Source organism: Ranitomeya imitator, chromosome 7 (genome assembly GCF_032444005.1).
Source record: "Ranitomeya imitator isolate aRanImi1 chromosome 7, aRanImi1.pri, whole genome shotgun sequence".
NCBI classification, from domain to species: domain Eukaryota; kingdom Metazoa; phylum Chordata; class Amphibia; order Anura; family Dendrobatidae; genus Ranitomeya; species Ranitomeya imitator.
In genome coordinates this window covers 87,960,994-87,980,678 of record NC_091288.1, presented here as the reverse complement: position 1 = coordinate 87,980,678, position 19,685 = coordinate 87,960,994, and the positions used below count along the sequence as shown (strand labels likewise).

Sequence of the window (19,685 nt, the reverse complement as noted above, 5' to 3'; positions counted from 1 at the left end):
TGATGGACAAGGCCACGGCTGCTTCCACTAGTAGGCCGATTATTGGGGAACTCACAGTAAGCGTACATACATACATACATACATACATACATACAGTCATGGCCAAAAGTATTGACACCCCTGCAATTCTGTCAGATAATACTCAGTTTCTTCCTGAAAATGATTGCAATCACAAATTCTTTGGTATTATTATCTTCATTTAATTTGTCTTAAATGAAAAAACAGAAAAGAGAATGAAGCAAAAAGCAAAACATTGATCATTTCACACAAAACTCCAAAAATGGGCCAGACAAAAGTATTGGCACCCTCAGCCTAATACTTGGTTGCACAACCTTTAGCCAAAATAACTGCGACCAACCGCTTCCGGTAACCATCAATGAGTTTCTTACAATGCTCTGCTGGAATTTTAGACCATTCTTCTTTGGCAAACTGCTCCAGGTCCCTGATATTTGAAGGGTGCCTTCTCCAAACTGCCATTTTTAGATCTCTCCACAGGTGTTTTATGGGATTCAGGTCTGAACTCATTGCTGGCCACCTTAGAAGTCTCCAGTGCTTTCTCTCAAACCATTTTCTAGTGCTTTTTGAAGTGTGTTTTGGGTCATTGTCCTGCTGGAAGACCCATGACCTCTGAGGGAGACCCAGCTTCCTCACACTAGGCCCTACATTATGCTGCAAAATTTGTTGGTAGTCTTCAGACTTCATAATGCCATGCACACGGTCAAGCAGTTCAGTGCCAGAGGCAGCGAAGCAGCCCCAAAACATCAGGGAACCTCCGCCATGTTTGACTGTAGGGACCGTGTTCTTTTCTTTGAATGCCTCTTTGTCTCATCTGACCAGAGAACGTTCTTCCAAAACGTTTTAGGCTTTTTCAGGTAAGTTTTAGCAAACTCCAGCCTGGCTTTTTTATGTCTCGGGGTAAGAAGTTGGGTCTTCCTGGGTCTCCTACCATACAATCCCTTTTCATTCAGACGCTGACGGATAGTATGGGTTGATACTGTTGTACCCTCGAACTGCAGGGCAGCTTGAACTTGTTTGGATGTTAGTCGAGGTTCTTTATCCAACATCCGCACAATCTTGCGCTGAAATCTCTTGTCAATTTTACTTTTCCATTAACATCTAGGGAGGTTAGCCACAGTGCCATGGGCTTTAAAGTTCTTGATGACACTGCGCACGGTAGGCACAGGAACATTCAGGTCTTTGGAGATGGACTTGTAGCCTTGAGATTGCTCATGCTTCCTCACAATTTGGTTTCCCGAGTCCTCAGACAGTTCTTTGGTCTTCTTTCTTTTCTCCATGCTCAATGTGGTACACACAAGGACACAGGACAGAGGTTGAGTCAACTTTAATCCATGTCAACTGGCTGCAAGTGTGATTTAGTTATTGCCAACACCTGTTAGGTGCCACAGGTGAGTTACAGGTGCTGTTAATTACAGAAATTAGAGAAGCATCACATGATTTTTCGAATGGTGCTAATACTTTTGTCCACCCCCTTTTTTATGTTTGGCGTGGAATTATATCCAATTTGGCTTTAGGACAATTCTTTTTGTGTTTTTTCATTTAAGACAAATTAAATGAAGATAATAATACCAAAGAATTTGTGATTGCAATCATTTTCAGGAAGAAAATTAGTATTATCTGACAGAATTGCAGGGGTGTCAATACTTTTGGCCATGACTGTATGTATGTACGTACGTACGTACGTACGTACGTACCTACATACATACATACATACACACATACACACATACAGTACCGACCAAAAGTTTGGATACACCTTCTCATTTAAAGATTTTTCTGTATTTTCATGACTGAAAGTTGTACACTCACATTGAAGGCATCAAAATTATGAATTAACACTTGGTGAATTATACAAAATAAGTGTGAAACAACTGAAATTATGTCTTATATTCTATGTTCTTCAAGTAGCCACCTTTTGCTTTGATGACCTCTTTGCACAATCTTGGCATTCTCTTGATGAGCTTCAAGCGGTAGTCACCGGGAATGGTTTTCACTTCACAAGTGTGCCCTGTTAGGTTTAATAAGTGGGATTTCTTGCTTTATAAATGGGGTGGGACTATCAGTTGTCTTGTGCAGAAGTCTGGTGGATACACAGCTGATAGTCCTACTGAATAGACTGTTAAAATTTGTATTATGGCAAGAAAAAAGCAGCTAAGTAAAGAAAAACGAGTGGCCATCATTACTTTAAGAAATGAAGGTTAGTCAGTCCAAAAAATTGGGCAAACTTTTAAAGTGTCCCCAAGTGCAGTGGCAAAAACCATCAAGAGCTACAAAGAAACTGGCTCACATGAGGACCGCCCCAGAAAAGGAAGACTAAGAGTCACCTCTGCTTCTGAGGATAAGTTTATCCGAGTCAACAGCCTCAGAAATCGCAGGTTAACAGCAGCTCAGATTAGAGACCAGGTCAATGCCACACAGAGTTCTAGCAGCAGACACATCTCTACAGCACCTGTTAAGAGGAGACTTTGTGCAGCCGGCCTTCATGGTAAAATAGCTGCTAGGAAACCACTGCTAAGGACAGGCAACAAGCAGAAGAGACTTGTTTGGGCTAAAGAACACAAGGAATAGACATTAGACCAGTGGAAATCTGTGCTTTGGTGTGAGGAGTCCAAATTTGTCATCTTTGGTTCCAACCACCGTGTCTTTGTGTGATGCAGAAAAGGTGAACGGATGGACTCTACATGCCTGGTTCCCACCGTGAAGCATTGAGGAGGAGGTGTGATGATGTGGGGGTGCTTTGCTGGTGACACTGTTGGGGATTTATTCAAAATTGAAGGCATACTGAACCAGCATGGCTACCACAGCGTCTTGCAACGGCATGCTATTCCATCCGGTTTGCGTTTAGTTGGACCATCATTTATTTTTCAACAGGACAATGACCCCAAACACACCTCCAGGCTGTGTAAGGGCTATTTGACCAAGAAGGAGAGTGATGGGGTGCGACGCCAGATGACCTGGCGCCAGACCTGAACCCAATCGAGATGGTTTGGGGTGAGCTGGACTCGCAGAGTGAAGGCAAAAGGGCCAATAAGTGCTAAGCATCTCTGGGAACTCCTTCAAGATTGTTGGAAGACCATTCCCGGTGACTACCTCTTGAAGCTCATCAAGAGAATGCCAAGAGTGTGCAAAGCAGTCATCAAAGCAAAAGGTGGCTACTTTGAAGAACCTAGAATATAAGGCATAATTTCAGTTGTTTCACACTTTTGTGATAAGTATATAATTCCACATGTGTTAATTCATAGCTTTGATGCCTTCAGTGTGAATGTACAATTTTCATGGTCATGAAAATACAGAAAAATCTTTAAGGCTATGTGCACACGTAGGTTCGGGTCCCTGCGGGTTCTCCCGCAGCGTATTTGATAAATCTGCAGGGCAAAACCGCTGCGGTTATCCCTGCAGATTTATCACGTTTTGTCTTGCGGTTTCTGCTGCGGGTTTTACTCCTGCACTTGTTTTACTATTGATGCTGCATATGCAGCATCAATAGTAATGTTAAAAATAAAAAAAAAATGGTTATACTCACCCTCTGACGTCCCAATCTCCTCGGTGCTGCAGGCGGCGGTCCGGTTCCATAGATGCTGTGCGAGAAGGACCTTCGTGACGTCACGGTCATGTGACCGCGACATCACCGCAGGTCCTGCTTGCATAGCAAACCTGAGACCGGACGGCCGCGTGCAGCGCTGAGAGGTGAGTATATCATTATTTTTTATTTTAATTCTTTCTTCTTTTTTTTTTTTTTACCACAAATATGGTTCCCAGGGCCTGGAGGAGAGTCTCCTCTCCTCCACCCCGGGTAGCAACCGCACATTATCCGCTTACTTCCCGCATGGTGGACACAGCCCCATTCGGGAAGTAAGCGGATCAATGCATTTCTATGTGTGCAGAATCGCTGCGATTCTGCACAAAGAAGTGACATGCTGCGGGTTGTAAACCGCTGCGTTTCTGCGCAGTTTTTCCCGCAGCATGTGCACAGCGGTTTGCGGTTTCCCATTGGTTTACATGTTTACTGTAAATGCAATGTAAACTGCTGTGGACCTGCCGCATCAAAATCGCTGCGGTTCCGCGGTAAAAACCGCAACGTGTGCACATAGCCCAAATGAGAAGGTGGGTCCAAACTTTTGGTCTGTACTGTACATACATACGCAAGAGAAACAGCTATTAAGTGCTTCACAATCTTTGACGTATCTTTACATGATGATTGGATAGTGGTTCCTAATCTTTGATGTATGGTACATCATGGCGATCGTGGGGATTGCCGCCAGGAGCTCGGCTTAAAGCAGAGACCCAACTGTCTCTAACAGGAGACCGCTCCCGGAATTTTATCCCCCCCCCCTAAAATCTACGATCAATATTGATCACAACATTTAGAAGGCTAGGAGAGAGAGGGGGGGGCTCCCTCTCTCTTCCAATCAATTCTTGACCTGTTGATTTGTTAATTCTGCCTCCCAAATAATGCAGTAAAGATTGGCGCATATTTATTCTGCTCTCTATGGGATCTTGTTGTAGGATGTGCTAGGTCTGTTAGAGTTTTTTGAGAACTTTATCTTTCAGTATATCTTCGCCCCAGAAGGTCCCGGGTGGTAGATATTGTCATCCTGTTTCTTATCATGATTTTATCTTTGTATGGAGATGAAACATGGCATGGATAGCACCATTCATCGGTCCGACATTAAGTTGGTGGGGTTAGAATGGCCTTACGATAATGTGAGTGTAGGCGTTCTGTGCGTTCCTTTGCTAAGACGCCGAAAATATATCTGTCATAAATATCAGATTATTTCAAACCCTAATATTCTGTACTGTAGTTTTGAGGTAGCTTAAGATTGTGCTCCAAAGCAGATGTGATAATGAAATGAAAGCATATGAGGTTTAATATTTGGTTTGTGCTTCTAATCTATGAATATTCAAGTTTTCACTGTCAACATTAAAAGGGTTCTTTACCACCTCTCACTCTGTCGCAGTGGTAGGCGTGATGAACCTGCAAACCCATTCATTAGCATTAGTATATTTGTTAATTAATTACTTATTTCATAATTTTATCATTTACCATACCTTTGCAGAAATTCCTTGAGGTTTTGAGTTACCTGGAGAAAAATGAACAATTATCTGAGGATAACCTGGATGTGTTGGAAAAGGCAGTACGCATTGTTTCGCCGGAACTTCTTAGGAAGATAAATGATTACAAGAAGATGAGAGGTTGGCACATTTCCTTTTTAGAGAATCTTTCAAAATTAATTTTATCTTCTATTGCCCAGAACTGCAATCTTACCTGAATGGCACTTGATATATGATTAGAAAAGAACCTATTAACGATTGCTTGATCATATACTGTACAGTGGCATGTAAGCTTTTGGGCGCCCCTGGTCAAAATTACTGTTATTGTGAAGTTAAGCAAGTCGAATATGAAAGGATCTCTAAAAGGCTTAAAGTTAAACATGACACACTCCTTTGTATTTTATGCAGAAAAAAAAGAAATATATACCGTATTAATCTTTTACATTTTAAAAATTAAAAAAACAAAACTGGGCTAATGCAAAAGTTTGGGCACCCTGTATGATTAGTACCTAGTAGCACTCCCTTGTAAATGCTTTTTGTAGCCAGTTCTGTGAGATTGCTAGGTCCTCTTGCATGCTCTGCTATTTTGAGGTCTGGCCAAAGATTTTTAATGATGATCAGATCAGTTGACTGTGAGGGCCATTGTAAAACCTTCAGCTTGCGCCTTTTGAGGTAATCTATTGTGGATTTTGATTTGTGTTTAGGAGCATTATCCATTTGTAGAAGCCATCCTCTTTTCAACTTTTTTACGGATGGTGTTACGTTTGCATCAATAATTTGTTGAAATTTAATTGAATCCATTCTTCCTTCTACCCATGATATGTTCCCCGTGGCATTGGTTGAAACACAATCCCAAAGCATGGTTTGGTCCAACCCCATGCTTTACCTGAAATTCTGTGCTGTTCTTTCTCCACACATACCTTTTGATTATTATGGCCAAAGAGTTCTATTTTATCCTCATTGGTCCACAGGAATTGTTCCCAAAAGGTGCCTGGCTTGTTTAGATGTTCTGTTGCATACTTCTACATTATTAGAAGAAAGAATCAATGCAATAAGGATGTACCTTCATACCCTTATTGTCAGTGTGCACTGCATTCACACGACCTCTTCACCAGTGCATGGTTATTTGAGCTCATTGAGGGTAAACAGCATTTGTTTATTTCCAACTAATTTCCATGGTTATCTTTTGATTATACGGTATATCAATTTGTTGTACTAGTTGGTTATAGACTACACTTGGGCAGGAGTATGGTTTTGTATTGTTGCATGTTTTTAAGTGATTTTATTACTCTTATGGGTGTCCTTTTTGTATCAATAAAATTGTATACTTATTCATCTATTAGGTGTTCACATCCTTATTGCATTGATTCTTTCTTCTATTAATGTTATTGAACCTTCAATGCAGGGTATAGCACCCGGTTTAGTATTATATTTGGTGCAACCACTCCTTAAAATTGATGCTTGTGCATACTTCTGACGCTGAATTTTATGGTGAGGACGCAGGAGAGGTTTTCTTTTGATGACTCTTTCATGATGGCATATTTGTGCAGGTGTCCCTAAACATTAGAACAATGTACCACAACTCCAGAGTCTGCTAAATCGTTCTGAAAGGGTCTCTGATTTGCAATCCTACAAGCAGCTCTCACTGAAATTTTGCTTTGTCTTTCAGATCTTATATTGAACTCCCCTGTTCCTGTTAACTGACATTCCTTAATTACATTACATTACATCTGTTGGTAAACGTAGATGCTACCGCTCATTCGCCGGCAGCATTTTGCTGGTTGTAAAGGTTTTTTTTTATGTTTCTAAGTCAACAATATTATATGCATTATGTAAAATAGGGGACAGGTCACTGGAGGATCGGTGACCTGTCATAAGCCCATACAGATGAGTATGTAAGCAGAGCACCACATACACCGCCCCAGAGCATGAGAATCTCATTAACTGAAAACTGCAAATACAGACTAAACAACCACAAGACTGATATCATCAACCAAGGTATCATTTTAATCAGTATAACAGCGCCAACCTGACACTGTCTGTAGTTTTCTGAGAAAAATCCTAATGACAGGTACGCTTTAACCCCATCAAGACCTATGATGTACTATTTCCATCATAGGTCGCCCCCCTCCCCCCCTTCGAGCTGGCTTCAGCGATGAGCCCACCCCTTTTTCAGCACATGACAGCTGATCTAATCAGCTGACACGTGCTCCTAACAGCCGCTGGTGGAATCGCGATCCACCCGCCGTTTTTAACTAGTTAAATGCCGCTGTCAATCTCTGACAGCATTATTTAACTCTCGCAAACCGGATGCTCGTCTTAGCTTTGCCCCTCGGCACCCGTGTCACATGACCGCGGGTCGCCGATGGGTTGGCAGGACAAACCAGGGTCTGCTGGAGACCCCTGTGGTTGTCATTGCCAAACTGCTATGATCGCCGCCTGGTGGTCAGCGCTCTTAGCTGTGGCACCCCAGGAGTCTGGTTGCCACAGTGGCATTGCCTCCCTCACAGGGAGTAATGTCATGCCTGGAAGCAAGGAGGGGTCCCCTTACCAGGTGTCAGTAGGAGAGAAGTAGAGCAGAACCTGGGAAGTGGAGCTGTGATTACTCGCCCCAGAGCTGAGCGCTAGGAATCAGATACCGGAGTCTGTGGTTGCGTGGGTACTGAAGTCCTGGAAGCTAAATCCGGAGGGCAGGGGACTGCAGGTCTCCTGGCCCGATCTAATACCCGGAGGCACAGCAGCATACCAGAGCCTGGAGCCGACACAAAGGAGCTGCACCTGTGATAGGCTCGAGCTGCCTGCCATGCGGGCAACAGTTTGTTTTTAAAAACAGTGAGTGACAGCAGCAGGAGGACGAGCGGTGAGGCAGTAAGAAAAAAAAGGGAGGACAGCACAGAATGAAGGCCTCCATACCTACCTGGCCAGGTGTATCCAAAATTGCTTCCAGGCTGCCCGGCTCTCCATTACGATCTGTTACTAGTACCCCTGTCTGTACTATCAACCATCAAGTAAAGGAAAAGAAAACTACAGCCCTTGTGTCATTCCGTGATCTCTTGCTCCCTGAGTCCTACACCACAAGGTACACGAAGCCTGACATAAACGGGACCAGTAGCCCTGGGGCCCTGCTCCACCTGTGGGGAGTAGAACCATCCCAGCTGCGTCACCATCAGCCCCAGCGGTCTCCTTTAGCAGCGTCGGCCATCCGCCCCATCATTATCCTGGTATGATTGGCCCCATCCTCATTATGGTATGCATGGTCCCCTCATCCCTATCCTGGTCTGCAGGGCCCCCATCTGCATCCTGGTATCCATGGCTCCATTCTCATCCTGGTATGATTGGCCCCCATCCCCATCTTGGAATGCATTGCCTCCTCATCCCTCTCCTGGTATGCAGGAACCACATCCTTATCTTGGTATGATTGACCGCCATCCTGGTATGCATGGCCCACATCAGAAAAACATTTAAAAAAAAAAAAACCATTATACTTACCTTCCCTGCGCTCCCTCACAGTTCCTATGACAGCAGCTGATATATGCTTGTAAACTGTATATTCAGTAGATTGGTGTGCACTTGGTAAGTTGTCGAGGGGCAGCTGCAACGGGGTACATGACCCCATGACTTGAGGCAAGAGAAAATCACCGCACACTCTTTTTTTCATATGTACAAAAAAGTTTATTCATGGGAGCGGGTAGAGACAAAATTATAGCTCAGGATTTGAGCGACAAAGTTAAGACATTTTGACCCACAAGGGTTTTTTTTTATACGTCATTTTAGGTTAATGGAGCAAGAGAAGTACAGTACAGACAGTTGTGGGCGCTCCTAATCAAACACCGATTACATAGCAGCACACATACCTTGTGCAGTGTCCTACCATTAGGAAACTTTTACTTCTCTTGCTCCATTAACCTAAAACGACTTAGCGAAAAAGACCCTGGTGGGTCGAAAAGTCTAAACTTTGTCGCTCAAATCCTAAGCTATAATTTTGTTTTTACCTGCTCCCATGAATAAAATTTTTTGCACATATGAAAAAAAAGAATGTGCAGTGAATTTCTCTTGCTGTAAGCGGAGTATGGCAGGAATGTCATGCACTGCTTACAAGCCGAGGACATCTCCCGGAATACTCACTGCTCTCCATGCCAGGACTATGTGCGTGGAGAGCAGTGAATATTCATTGCTGTTTAATAGCGAGCACAGTGTTAGCCGCAGCTGCTGGCTTCCTGCAGCTGCCTGGCTTTCACTCATGCCACTACCAAAGGGAATCCTATAAAAACTGTTGAAGGAAAGATCGCAAATAGTGTCTTATCTGAGAAGGTTAAAAGGTTAATCCATAGGATTGCACTCACCAGATGTAGCTGAGTTGAAGCATTGAAAAGATTCGCTGCAGCAGATCCACGAGTCCAGGAAGGACCAGCCGTTAGATACAGATTGGGATAATTATGGTAAATTTCTGTGCTGCTGAATCACTAGAATTCCAGAATTATTAGTACATGTGGCTTTTTTATTCTACGGGTTTCAGAGTTCAAGACTCCTTCATCAGGACACACCACAGGAACTTGTCAGTTGGTATTGTCGGGATCACACTCAGTCGGAGCAGCCTTTGGAAGTGGGGCATCACCAGAAATAATACACAAGACACGTCTTGTATAGTGTATCACTGGGAAGTCTCTGAAGCACGCCTGCCTTCAAAGTGCTATCCCTTCTTTATATAGTTGTTAGTGGTTATACAAGTTTTGCATGTTTAAACAAAGAGACAAAACGGGAAAGAAAGAAAAGAAAACAGTTTCGTGGGCGGCAGTTTCACAACAAACAGTACAAAGGCAATTCCACAGACAAGAAAAACAGGATTTCATACTATAGCTAAAATGTCCTTGAATGGACAGGTCAATATTTATCACAAATTCTTTTTTTTTTATTTTTTATTCATTGAGGTAATCATTTTTGTTCTGCTCTTCACAATCCCCCCTTTGACATATTCCATTCAAAACCTTGTCGATCATTTTAGTCATTCTTTTTGTGATATTACAAAACGTATTATTTAACAAGTCATGCACTAATTTTCTATGATGTTGTACGAATCTATTGTTCAAAGGGGCTAGAGAATTCAGTCTTTCCCATGCCTCCGTTGAGGTTAACATTATTAACATCAATATCATGAGTCTTATACTGCTTTTTTGCAATGGCTTGCATGTATCCATGATGCCTTTCCTTCAAGCTTGACTGCTGTTGGAGTTGTTAACAGGACTTGGAAAGGTCCGTCAAATCTCGGTTCCAGAGTCTTTCTGGTGTGTCTTTTCACGTAGACTTGATCACCAGGTTCCAACTTGTGGCCTCCTTCGAGATTTTCTGGATCTGGAAGGGAAGCAAAAACTTGCGAATGCACTTTAGTTAAACGTTTTTGTAATTCTTGTACATAAGCAGTTAAAGTCTCAGTATTCAACATCAGTTGTTGTGGAAAATAACAACCCAAATTTGCTGCTCTACCAAAAAGAATCTCATGTGGTGACAGCTTAGCCTTCCCCCTTGGGGTGTTTCGGATGGAATACAGGGCAAGTGGTAGACACTCGGTCCAAGGCTTTCCTGTTTCTGCCATGGCCTTCTGGATTTTTAATTTTATTGTCCCATTTAATCTTTCCACTTTACCTGAACTCTGTGGATGATATGGAGTGTGAAACTGGTTTTCTACTCCCAACATTTTCATAACATTCTGGAATATTTCCCCAGTAAAATGGGTACCCCTATCTGACTCGATCACCTCAGGCATGCCGTAACGGGGTATCAGTTCATGTGCTATTTTAATGGCAGTAGTTTTTGCTGAGGCTTTACGAACTGGATAAGCCTCTGGCCACCCTGAGAACATGTCCACACACACAAGCACATATTCGTATCCATTGTACCTAGGAAGTTGGATGTAGTCGATCTGGAGTCTTTGAAAGGGATACAGTGGTCTTACATGATGCTTGGTTGGGGTTTTAATGGCCTGACCTGGATTGTGTGCCAGGCATATAGCGCATGCAGCACACATGTTCCGAGCAAAATTACCAAAGCCTGGAGCCAACCACCTTTCTTTTACCTTGAGCGTCATACCATTTGCCGACACATGCGTGGGCAGGTGGAGGTCACTTGCCACTGCGGGGTACCAGGCTCTGGGTAAACACAACAAAGTTCCTTTTTTCCATAATCCTTGCTGATCTTCTGCCCCTTTTTTCTGCCACTGCCCTCGTTCTTCGTCGTCTACCTGTTTCTGAGCTTCCTTCAATCTTTCCTCATCATCTTCAGAGCTATCTACTGTGTGGGCATGATGTAAGGGTTTACGTGCTGCCTGTTTTGCTGCCTTATCGGCTTTATCGTTACCCCTGGCTTCCTCGGTGTCGAGTCTCACATGTGCAGCTACCTTTATCACCGCTATTTCTTTAGTTTCTTGTGCTGCCTCCAGAATCTGTCTAATGAGGGAGGCATGTTTAACAGGTTGGCCTGAAGCAGTCATATAACCTCTGGCTCTCCATATTACGCCAAAATCGAAAATAATGCCATGTGCATATCTAGAATCAGTGTATATGTTTGCTGTCAGATCTTTGGCTATTTTTAGAGCTTCAACTAATGCCGTAAGTTCTGCTTCTTGTGCAGACTGATTAGCAGGGAGAGGTTCTGCTTTCAGCACTTCATGCTGAGTTACTACCGCATAACCTGTATGAAATTGTCCATTCATATCTGCATATCTACTGCCATCTATGAAAAGTTCAAATGTAGCATTACAGAGTGGCTTGTCACGTACATTACATAAGCCCTGAGTCTCTTGTTCCATTAATTGTACACAATCATGCATTGACTTTGATGGGTCAAAGGAGTTGGAGAGTGCAGTTTCCTCAGGTATGGTACCCCCCTCAGTCTCTAAAGGGAGCAAAGACGCGAGATTAAGAGTCTGAATCCTGGCAAAGGAAATGTTGGGCGGCAGTAGTAGGGAACATTGGAGACGGAGGTGTCTGGCCATTGAAATATGTTTAGGTTGGACCTGGTTAAGAATGCCATGTACATCATGAGTGGTCTGAACTAGAAGTGGGTGATCAAGAACAATCTCAGAAGCTTTATCTAATAACAGTGAAATTGCGGCTACTACTCTTACACAAGAAGGTGCGGCTCTAGCTACAGGGTCCAGATGAGCTGATATGTATGCCACAGGTCTCTGTTTGTTTCCATGTTTTTGTGTGAGCACCCCTGTAGCATGTGAGGATATCTCAGCTGCCATCAATTGAAAAGGTTTAGTGTAGTCTGGGAGTCCCAAAGCCGGAGCTGATACCAGTGCTGTTTTCAAAGAGGAAAATGACTGTTTAGCCTCTTCACTGAGTGAATATGGTGTGTTGGCAATACAGTCATATAAAGGCTGCATGAGTTGACTTGCATGTATGATCCACTGTCTACAGTGTGAAACAATACCTAGGAAAGCACGCAGCTGTTTGTGATTCCTGGGTTCAAGCATGTTACGTATGGCTTCCGTACGTTGAGGTGTGAGGTGTCTGATGCCCTGTGATATGCAGTGACCTAAAAAACACAACTGTTTGTTGACAAGCCTGGAGTTTCTGTCTATTTACTTTACAGCCTTCTTGCGCTAGGAAAATTAAGAAATTAACAGTTGAGGTAACTGCCGTCTGTTCATCAGGGCAACAAATAAGTAAGTCATCTACATACTGTAGAATGACTACTCCTGGTTCTGGGATGAAATTTTTTAGCACGGTCTGCATTGCTTCAGAGTACAAAGTTGGTGAGTGTACCATACCTTGTGGCAATCTTGTCCATGGTAATTGTTTACCCTTGAATGTAAAGGCAAACAAATGCCAACAGTTCTTATGTAGTGGCACAGAAAAAAATGCGTTTGATAAGTCAATTACCGTAAAATATGCAGCAGTGCTGGGAATTTGAGACAGTAAGGTATGAGGATTCGGTACCACAGGGGTGACCGGTGCCAAAACCTTATTGATTTCCCGTAAGTCGTGCACCATGCGATATTTCACCATAGTTTCTTTGGAGGACACTTTCTTTTTAACAGGATATAAGGGTGTATTAGCGGGTGACCTGATTTCTACCAAAACACCTTGTAACACATAATCCTGAATTTGTTGAGAAATCGCCTGTTCTTGCTGGGCGCTGATGGGGTATTGCCTAAGCTGAGGTAATATGGTTCCCGGGGCAGTTTCTAACAGTATAGGAGCTACTGATAAAAATCCTACATCAGTGTCTCCTTTTGCCCATAGGCTGTCAGGAACCCGAGACAAGTCAATTTTTGCTTGTTGAGTGTAAATTTCGGGAAAATCCTCCATTGCCTGTATTCTAATATATGGTTCCAGAGTTTCTGCATCTTCAGGGATGGTCAGCATAACTGTGCCATCTTCTCTAAAATGGATGTTTGCATGCATTTTACTTAAGACATCAGTACCCAACAAGCAGGTAGGTGCACCTTTAGCAAATAAAAATTTGGATACAAAAGTTTTAGGGCCAAAGCTCACATTTAAAGGTTTTGTAAAGGGCAACGCCTGAATTTTACCATCATACCCTTCTGCATATGTAACCTTTGAGGATATATTGTCAGGATATGGTAAAAAGTCCTGATTTAAAATGGAGGATGTTGCTCCCGTATCCATCAGAAAAGGTACATTTTTACCCTCAACTTCAACTTGTATTATTGGTCTTCTAGAAGGAAGAGAGACCTGCATAACTTTCAGTCATTCTGAGCTGTCTGTTTGATCAGGCACTGGGTTATTTATCCTATTTTTGGGTACAAAGGTTCCTGAATCTATATCTGCTTTTCTCTTCCTACATTCCCTTTGGAAATGTCCTGGCTTCTTACAGTAATGACAAGTAAACTTTTGATTAGCAGAGCCAGTATTAGCCTGTGCAATTCTTACTGGCTTAGAATTTTCTCTTAAGTCCATTTCTATCCCTACAGCTTTCTGTCTAGCCAGGTGTGGGTCTTCCAAGGTTCTCCAATCAGGGGTTGCGGCCTTAAGCTTTTCCTTCACTTTTGGAGACAATCCATCTATAAAGGTTTTTGTAACTAACCTCATCATTCCTGGAGCGGTTAGATCCATGCCTTCATCTCTGAAATTATTTTCTACACTTAGATAATATTCGTCTACTGATTGTCCAGATTTCTGAGCCACCACTCCCGTTGTTCCTCTCTGCCTCTGTCTCTCCCTCATGAAAACCATTAAGTGATCTACAAATTGTGTACCTGATTCTATCGTTTGTAAGGCACCATCTCCTGCTTGGGGCCTATGTACCTGTAGATTTGCTAATAGCTCCTGGAAGAGTCCAGGAGTCATTTTCATTCTACATAATTCTTCTCCATCTGCCCAAACTCCAGCGTGAGTCTGCATAATTTGCTGTATATATTGTGCAAATCTAACTGGACACTGGGTGGGATCTGGTGCGTTATGCAAGAGAGACATGCCTTCAGCGGGGGACCAAGGGAAATATTGTCGAGTTTGGTGATATCTAGTTCCCATTACTCCGTCAGCACCAGGTTCCCTAAAGGGTCTTGGTACTACCCTAACAGGGGCAAGTACAGCGCCATGTCTAGGTGTACCACAGGCTAGGCAATCATTTCTCCAGTCTGGATTTTGTTGTCCACAGTGCGGACATACCCATCCTCCTGGTCCGGCTAAACTTTGAGGTGGTGTTTGGAGAAAAGATGGGGCATGTGGGTTAAGGTATGGGGGTGGGGTATTTTTAGATCCACATTTTGTTTTTCTCCACAGCCTGTGGGTCTAATACACCACTTTTTACTCTGTTGATTATATGTCCATCCCTCATTTGCTGCTACCCTAGAGACATCAATCAATGCTTGGATCTGATCTATCCATTTCTTGTCTCTGATTATGCCTTTTTTCCTTTCCTGAATTCCTTCCCATAGTTTTCTACTAAAAGCTTCTGCCCTAGTAACTCCAAACTTACTAAAAATCTTTTTCAGCCCCTTAGTGGCATCTTCACCACTTCTCTCCTTTATGATAGTATAGATATCTAATTCTTCTGGTTCCGACTTTGTTTGCTTATTCCCCATTTTCTTATCCTGAGCTTTCTTGCCCTAGGTGGCGTTTGGGTATGAGAATACCTCGTTACCTTCTTCCTAAGGAGCTAGGATGTCTTTTTTCTTGCCCTAGGTGGCGTTTGGGTATGAGAATACCTCGTTACCTTCTTCCTAAGGAGCTAGGATGTTTAAACTGTGTTGATGTAAGAAAATCCTGATTCCTACACCTATAGCAAACAACACAAATGCAACCAGACAGAAAAAGAAAAAGAACATACAACGTATCTTGTCCCAGGCTAATTTATCTGTCCTGGGCTTATACTATCACATACAACGTATTCTTGTCCCAGGCTAATTTATCTGTCCTGGGCTCATACTATCATACACTTATCCGTCACCAGGTTTTTGTCAAAGACAGGATCAGAGATTGAACATAGGTGCGGAGGTCTCCCCGAAAGGACGCAACCACGTTGCCCAGTGGGACAGTCACTTCTTCTGTTTCAACCCCCTGGGCGGCTTATAGGGCTATTCCCAACTTCCACACACCTTCTATTCACATTCACTCTCATTCAATGCCGTACTCCGTGAGGTGATCAATTCCTAAATAGTTCAAGAACCTGAGCTATAGGTATCCTCCTCTACTAGAACTACCCGCTAAAGAACACGACACAGAAAATCTTACGGACAGTGCAGGGCAGATATAAGAGATCTAACAGTGTCTCTTACCTGGCCAGGTTTTTGTTCATCTGCCGTCCATTATCCCAGATTCTCTTTTCGTTCGTATTCTGCCGGTGTTCTTGAAGGAATACACAGACCTCGGGTCCCTGTTCAGGCGCCAGGAAATGTCGGGATCACACTCAGTCGGAGCAGCCTTTGGAAGTGGGGCATCACCAGAAATAATACACAAGACACGTCTTGTATAGTGTATCACTGGGAAGTCTCTGAAGCACGCCTGCCTTCAAAGTGCTATCCCTTTTTTATATAGTTGTTAGTGGTTATACAAGTTTTGCATGTTTAAACAAAGAGACAAAACAGGAAAGAAAGAAAAGAAAAGAAAACAGTTTCGTGGGCGGCAGTTTCACAACAAACAGTACAAAGGCAATTCCACAGACAAGAAAAACAGGATTTCATACTATAGCTAAAATGTCCTTGAATGGACAGGTCAATATTTATCACAAATTCTTTTTTTTTTCTTTTTTGTTCATTGAGGTAATCATTTTTGTTCTGCTCTTCACAGTATAAAATGTATTGACATGTTCCTGTGGTGTTTCCTGATGAAGGAGTCTTGAACTCTGAAACACGTAGAATAATAAAGCCACATGTACTAATAATTCTGGAATTCTAGTGATTCAGCAGTGCCGAAATTTACCACAATTATCCTAATGTACTACTAAGGCTACGTTCACATTTGCGTTGTTGGGCGCAGCGTCGGCGACGCAACCCACAACGCATATACACAACACAGCGTTTTGTGACGCATGCGTTGTCATAAGATAGTAAAGATCAGGAAATTCGGCGCAGGGAAAACGCTACAAGTAGCGTCGTCTGCGCCCTGTCTTGTGTGTCAAAATGACGCATGCGTCGTAAAACGCATTACAACGCATACCATGTAATGAAGCTGCGGAGACACCATCACGTGTTTCTCGACGCAAGCAGTGAATAGCCAGGCCTTTCCCCGGGAAGGAACAACCACGGGAAGGGCAGCATCCTATGAAGGAAAGCCACCTATGCCAAGCATGGTATCCATCCACAGACAGCTGTTTCGGGGTTTTTGCCCCTCATCAGTGTGGAGTAGGAATCTGGCTATTAGGAGCAGTGCCTAGTAAAAAGGCTATAAAGGCACAGATGATTGGCCTCGGGGAGACCAAAACATCCAACACCGTGGAGACACCATCACGTGTTTCTCAACGCAGTGATTCCAGAACACTGCCCCCATTCCTTATGGGAAATATGCAGATGCATGTAAAGAAGCTGCGGAGACACCATCACGTGTTTCTCGACGCAAGCAGTGAATAGCCAGGCCTTTCCCCGGGAAGGAACAACCACGGGAAGGGCAGCATCCTATGAAGGAAAGCCACCTATGCCAAGCATGGTATCCATCCACAGACAGCTGTTTCGGGGTTTTTGTTTTCTCCGCGGTGTTGGATGTTTTGGTCTCCCCGAGGCCAATCATCTGTGCCTTTATAGCCTTTTTACTAGGCACTGCTCCTAATAGCCAGATTCCTACTCCACACTGATGAGGGGCAAAAACCCCGAAACAGCTGTCTGTGGATGGATACCATGCTTGGCATAGGTGGCTTTCCTTCATAGGATGCTGCCCTTCCCGTGGTTGTTCCTTCCCGGGGAAAGGCCTGGCTATTCACTGCTTGCGTCGAGAAACACGTGATGGTGTCTCCGCAGCTTCTTTACATGCATCTGCATATTTCCCATAAGGGATGGGGGCAGTGTTCTGGAATCACTGCGTTGAGAAACACGTGATGGTGTCTCCGCGGTGTTGGATGTTTTGGTCTCCCCGAGGCCAATCATCTGTGCCTTTATTACAACGCATACCGTCGCATTTCCATGCTCCCCCCCATGTTAAAGATAGGGGCACATCCGTCGACGACGCTGCGCCCAACAACGCAAATGTGAACGTAGCCTAAAGGGAATGAATATTCACTGCATTCCACGCCTATGGGAGTGGAGCACAGTGAATATTCATTGCCTTAAGCAGCAGGCACACACGGATGCCTGGCAACTGTGAAAGCCGGCTGCTGAGGCAAACAGCGTGTGCCCCCCATGGGCGTGGAATGCAGTGAATATTCATTTCTCCTTGGCAGCGGGCACAGGAGTTAGCAGCAGCCGCCATCTCCTGCCTACTGTGACCAGCTGCTCCGCCGCTGCCGCTCCCCCTCCTTCCCACCAGAGCAGGTACATCCGGCCGGATTATAAGAGGCACTATCACTTTCCTCCACATTTTTGGAGGAAAAAGGTGCGTCTTATAGTCTGAAAAATACGGTAATTTTCCTCTCTCAAAAAATGCTGGTGGGTGGTTTTGCAGGGGACTTAAACTAATTTCTTGCTCTATTACTATACTATTCTGTTTTCTGTTTTGTTGGTATTTCATTAAATGGGTCTTCTCAAGTTGTCATTGAGCAGCTCAGAGCAATACAATATCCTTACAACCTGCTCACTTTCTTGCTTTGGGCAGAGTGTGTTCTCCTTGAGTGACCGTTTTGGTGAGCAGAGCTATAGTATTAGTAGAACTATAAAGTTCAGTACAAGTTCTACTGAAACACATTCAGCTATCTGTGTGTTTTTCTGAAGTTCACACTATGAATACTATATTTACACAGAAATAACAGTGCAACTAAACAAACACATGGCTGGGACAGTGAAAGCTGTGATGCTGGGTGTTGGGGAATCTAATTCTACAGGACAGATAAGAGCAAGATTTCGAGCAGCAGTTCATTGAGAGCTGAGAAGAAAAAAAAGATCAGCAGCTAACTGCTGTACAGAAATCAGTGAGTTTCAGAGAGCTGACTGGTCTGGTATGATAAGAGTCAACGCCTATCTTGAAGTGTAGCTACTACGCACTGTGAGGCAGTGACCGGTGATATATGCGAGGGTCGCTATGTGTCCCCCATGATGTGCAAAGAAGCATATGGAGGCCGTGGGAGTGCATTGCAGTCACAGGTGTAGCTCTGATTGCAATGCAAAATAAGAGTATTGGTCTTGGGTATGCTATGTGTCCAGGCCAGATATAAGAAAACCTGTTCTAGGCTTTTATTTTTGAAACGGACTAAAGGATGTAGTGGGGTCAGTCCGTTTACTTCCCGGCCCTGGATTTTTTTTGTAAAAACCCCTGCTGCAGACGGTTGGTTGTCAGTGTGAAGTTTGCAGCAAGCAGAGCAGTTGGCTCTCCAAAAACTCAGCCTGTGTGAGGGAACACAGCCAAGCAGTGCGGACTCCTGGCACCCTGCAGTGTGATACGGTGGTGCAGTCGCCCCCTCGGGAACAGGACGCATTTACGGGACTGTCTTGTTTCCCGGCAGCGATCTGGAGGATACCATTGTGTTTTGTTTGGATATTAAAACTACGTTTTACTTTGAACTTTCGTGGGTCACTGCCTCATCACTGCATAGCGTGGACACCGCTGCACCACAGCACTCTTGGCCACCGCTGCACCACAGCACTCTTGGCCAGGGTCTTGATTTGCACAAATGTCTGGGTTCCATGGAAACCAGCTGTATACTATGAAAGATAAAAGCTTTCATTGTAGGAGATTTGCAGCAGATAGAGAAAGCAAGTAAATTGCAAACGTGCTTATTTTCATGCTTCCTACCTAATTAAAATAATTTAACCCCTTCCCGACCTGTGACACAGCGTATGCGTCATGAAAGTCGGTGCCAATCCGACCTGTGACGCATATGCTGTGTCACAGAATGATCGCGTCCCTGCAGGCCAGGCGAAAGGGTTAACTGTAATTTCACCCGACCTGCAGGGACAGGGGGAGTGGTACTTCAGCCCCCCGGGGTGGGGGGGTGGGGGGGGGAAGGGTGGCTTCGCCCCCCCGTGGCTTTTTATCGCTCTGATTGGCTGTTGGAAGTGACATTTC

The 19,685-nt window shown here is 43.9% G+C and overlaps 1 protein-coding gene across 1 annotated transcript in view; it reads left to right on the top strand.

Annotated features, from left to right (window-relative positions):
* Window positions 1–19,685, top strand: part of LOC138644788 (caspase-8-like) — a 115,926-nt gene that overhangs the window by 50,779 nt on the left and 45,462 nt on the right. The window contains exon 4 of the mRNA XM_069733598.1: window positions 5,076–5,211. Coding sequence (XP_069589699.1) covers window positions 5,076–5,211 — 136 coding nt within the window. The remainder of the gene's footprint in view (window positions 1–5,075; window positions 5,212–19,685) is intronic.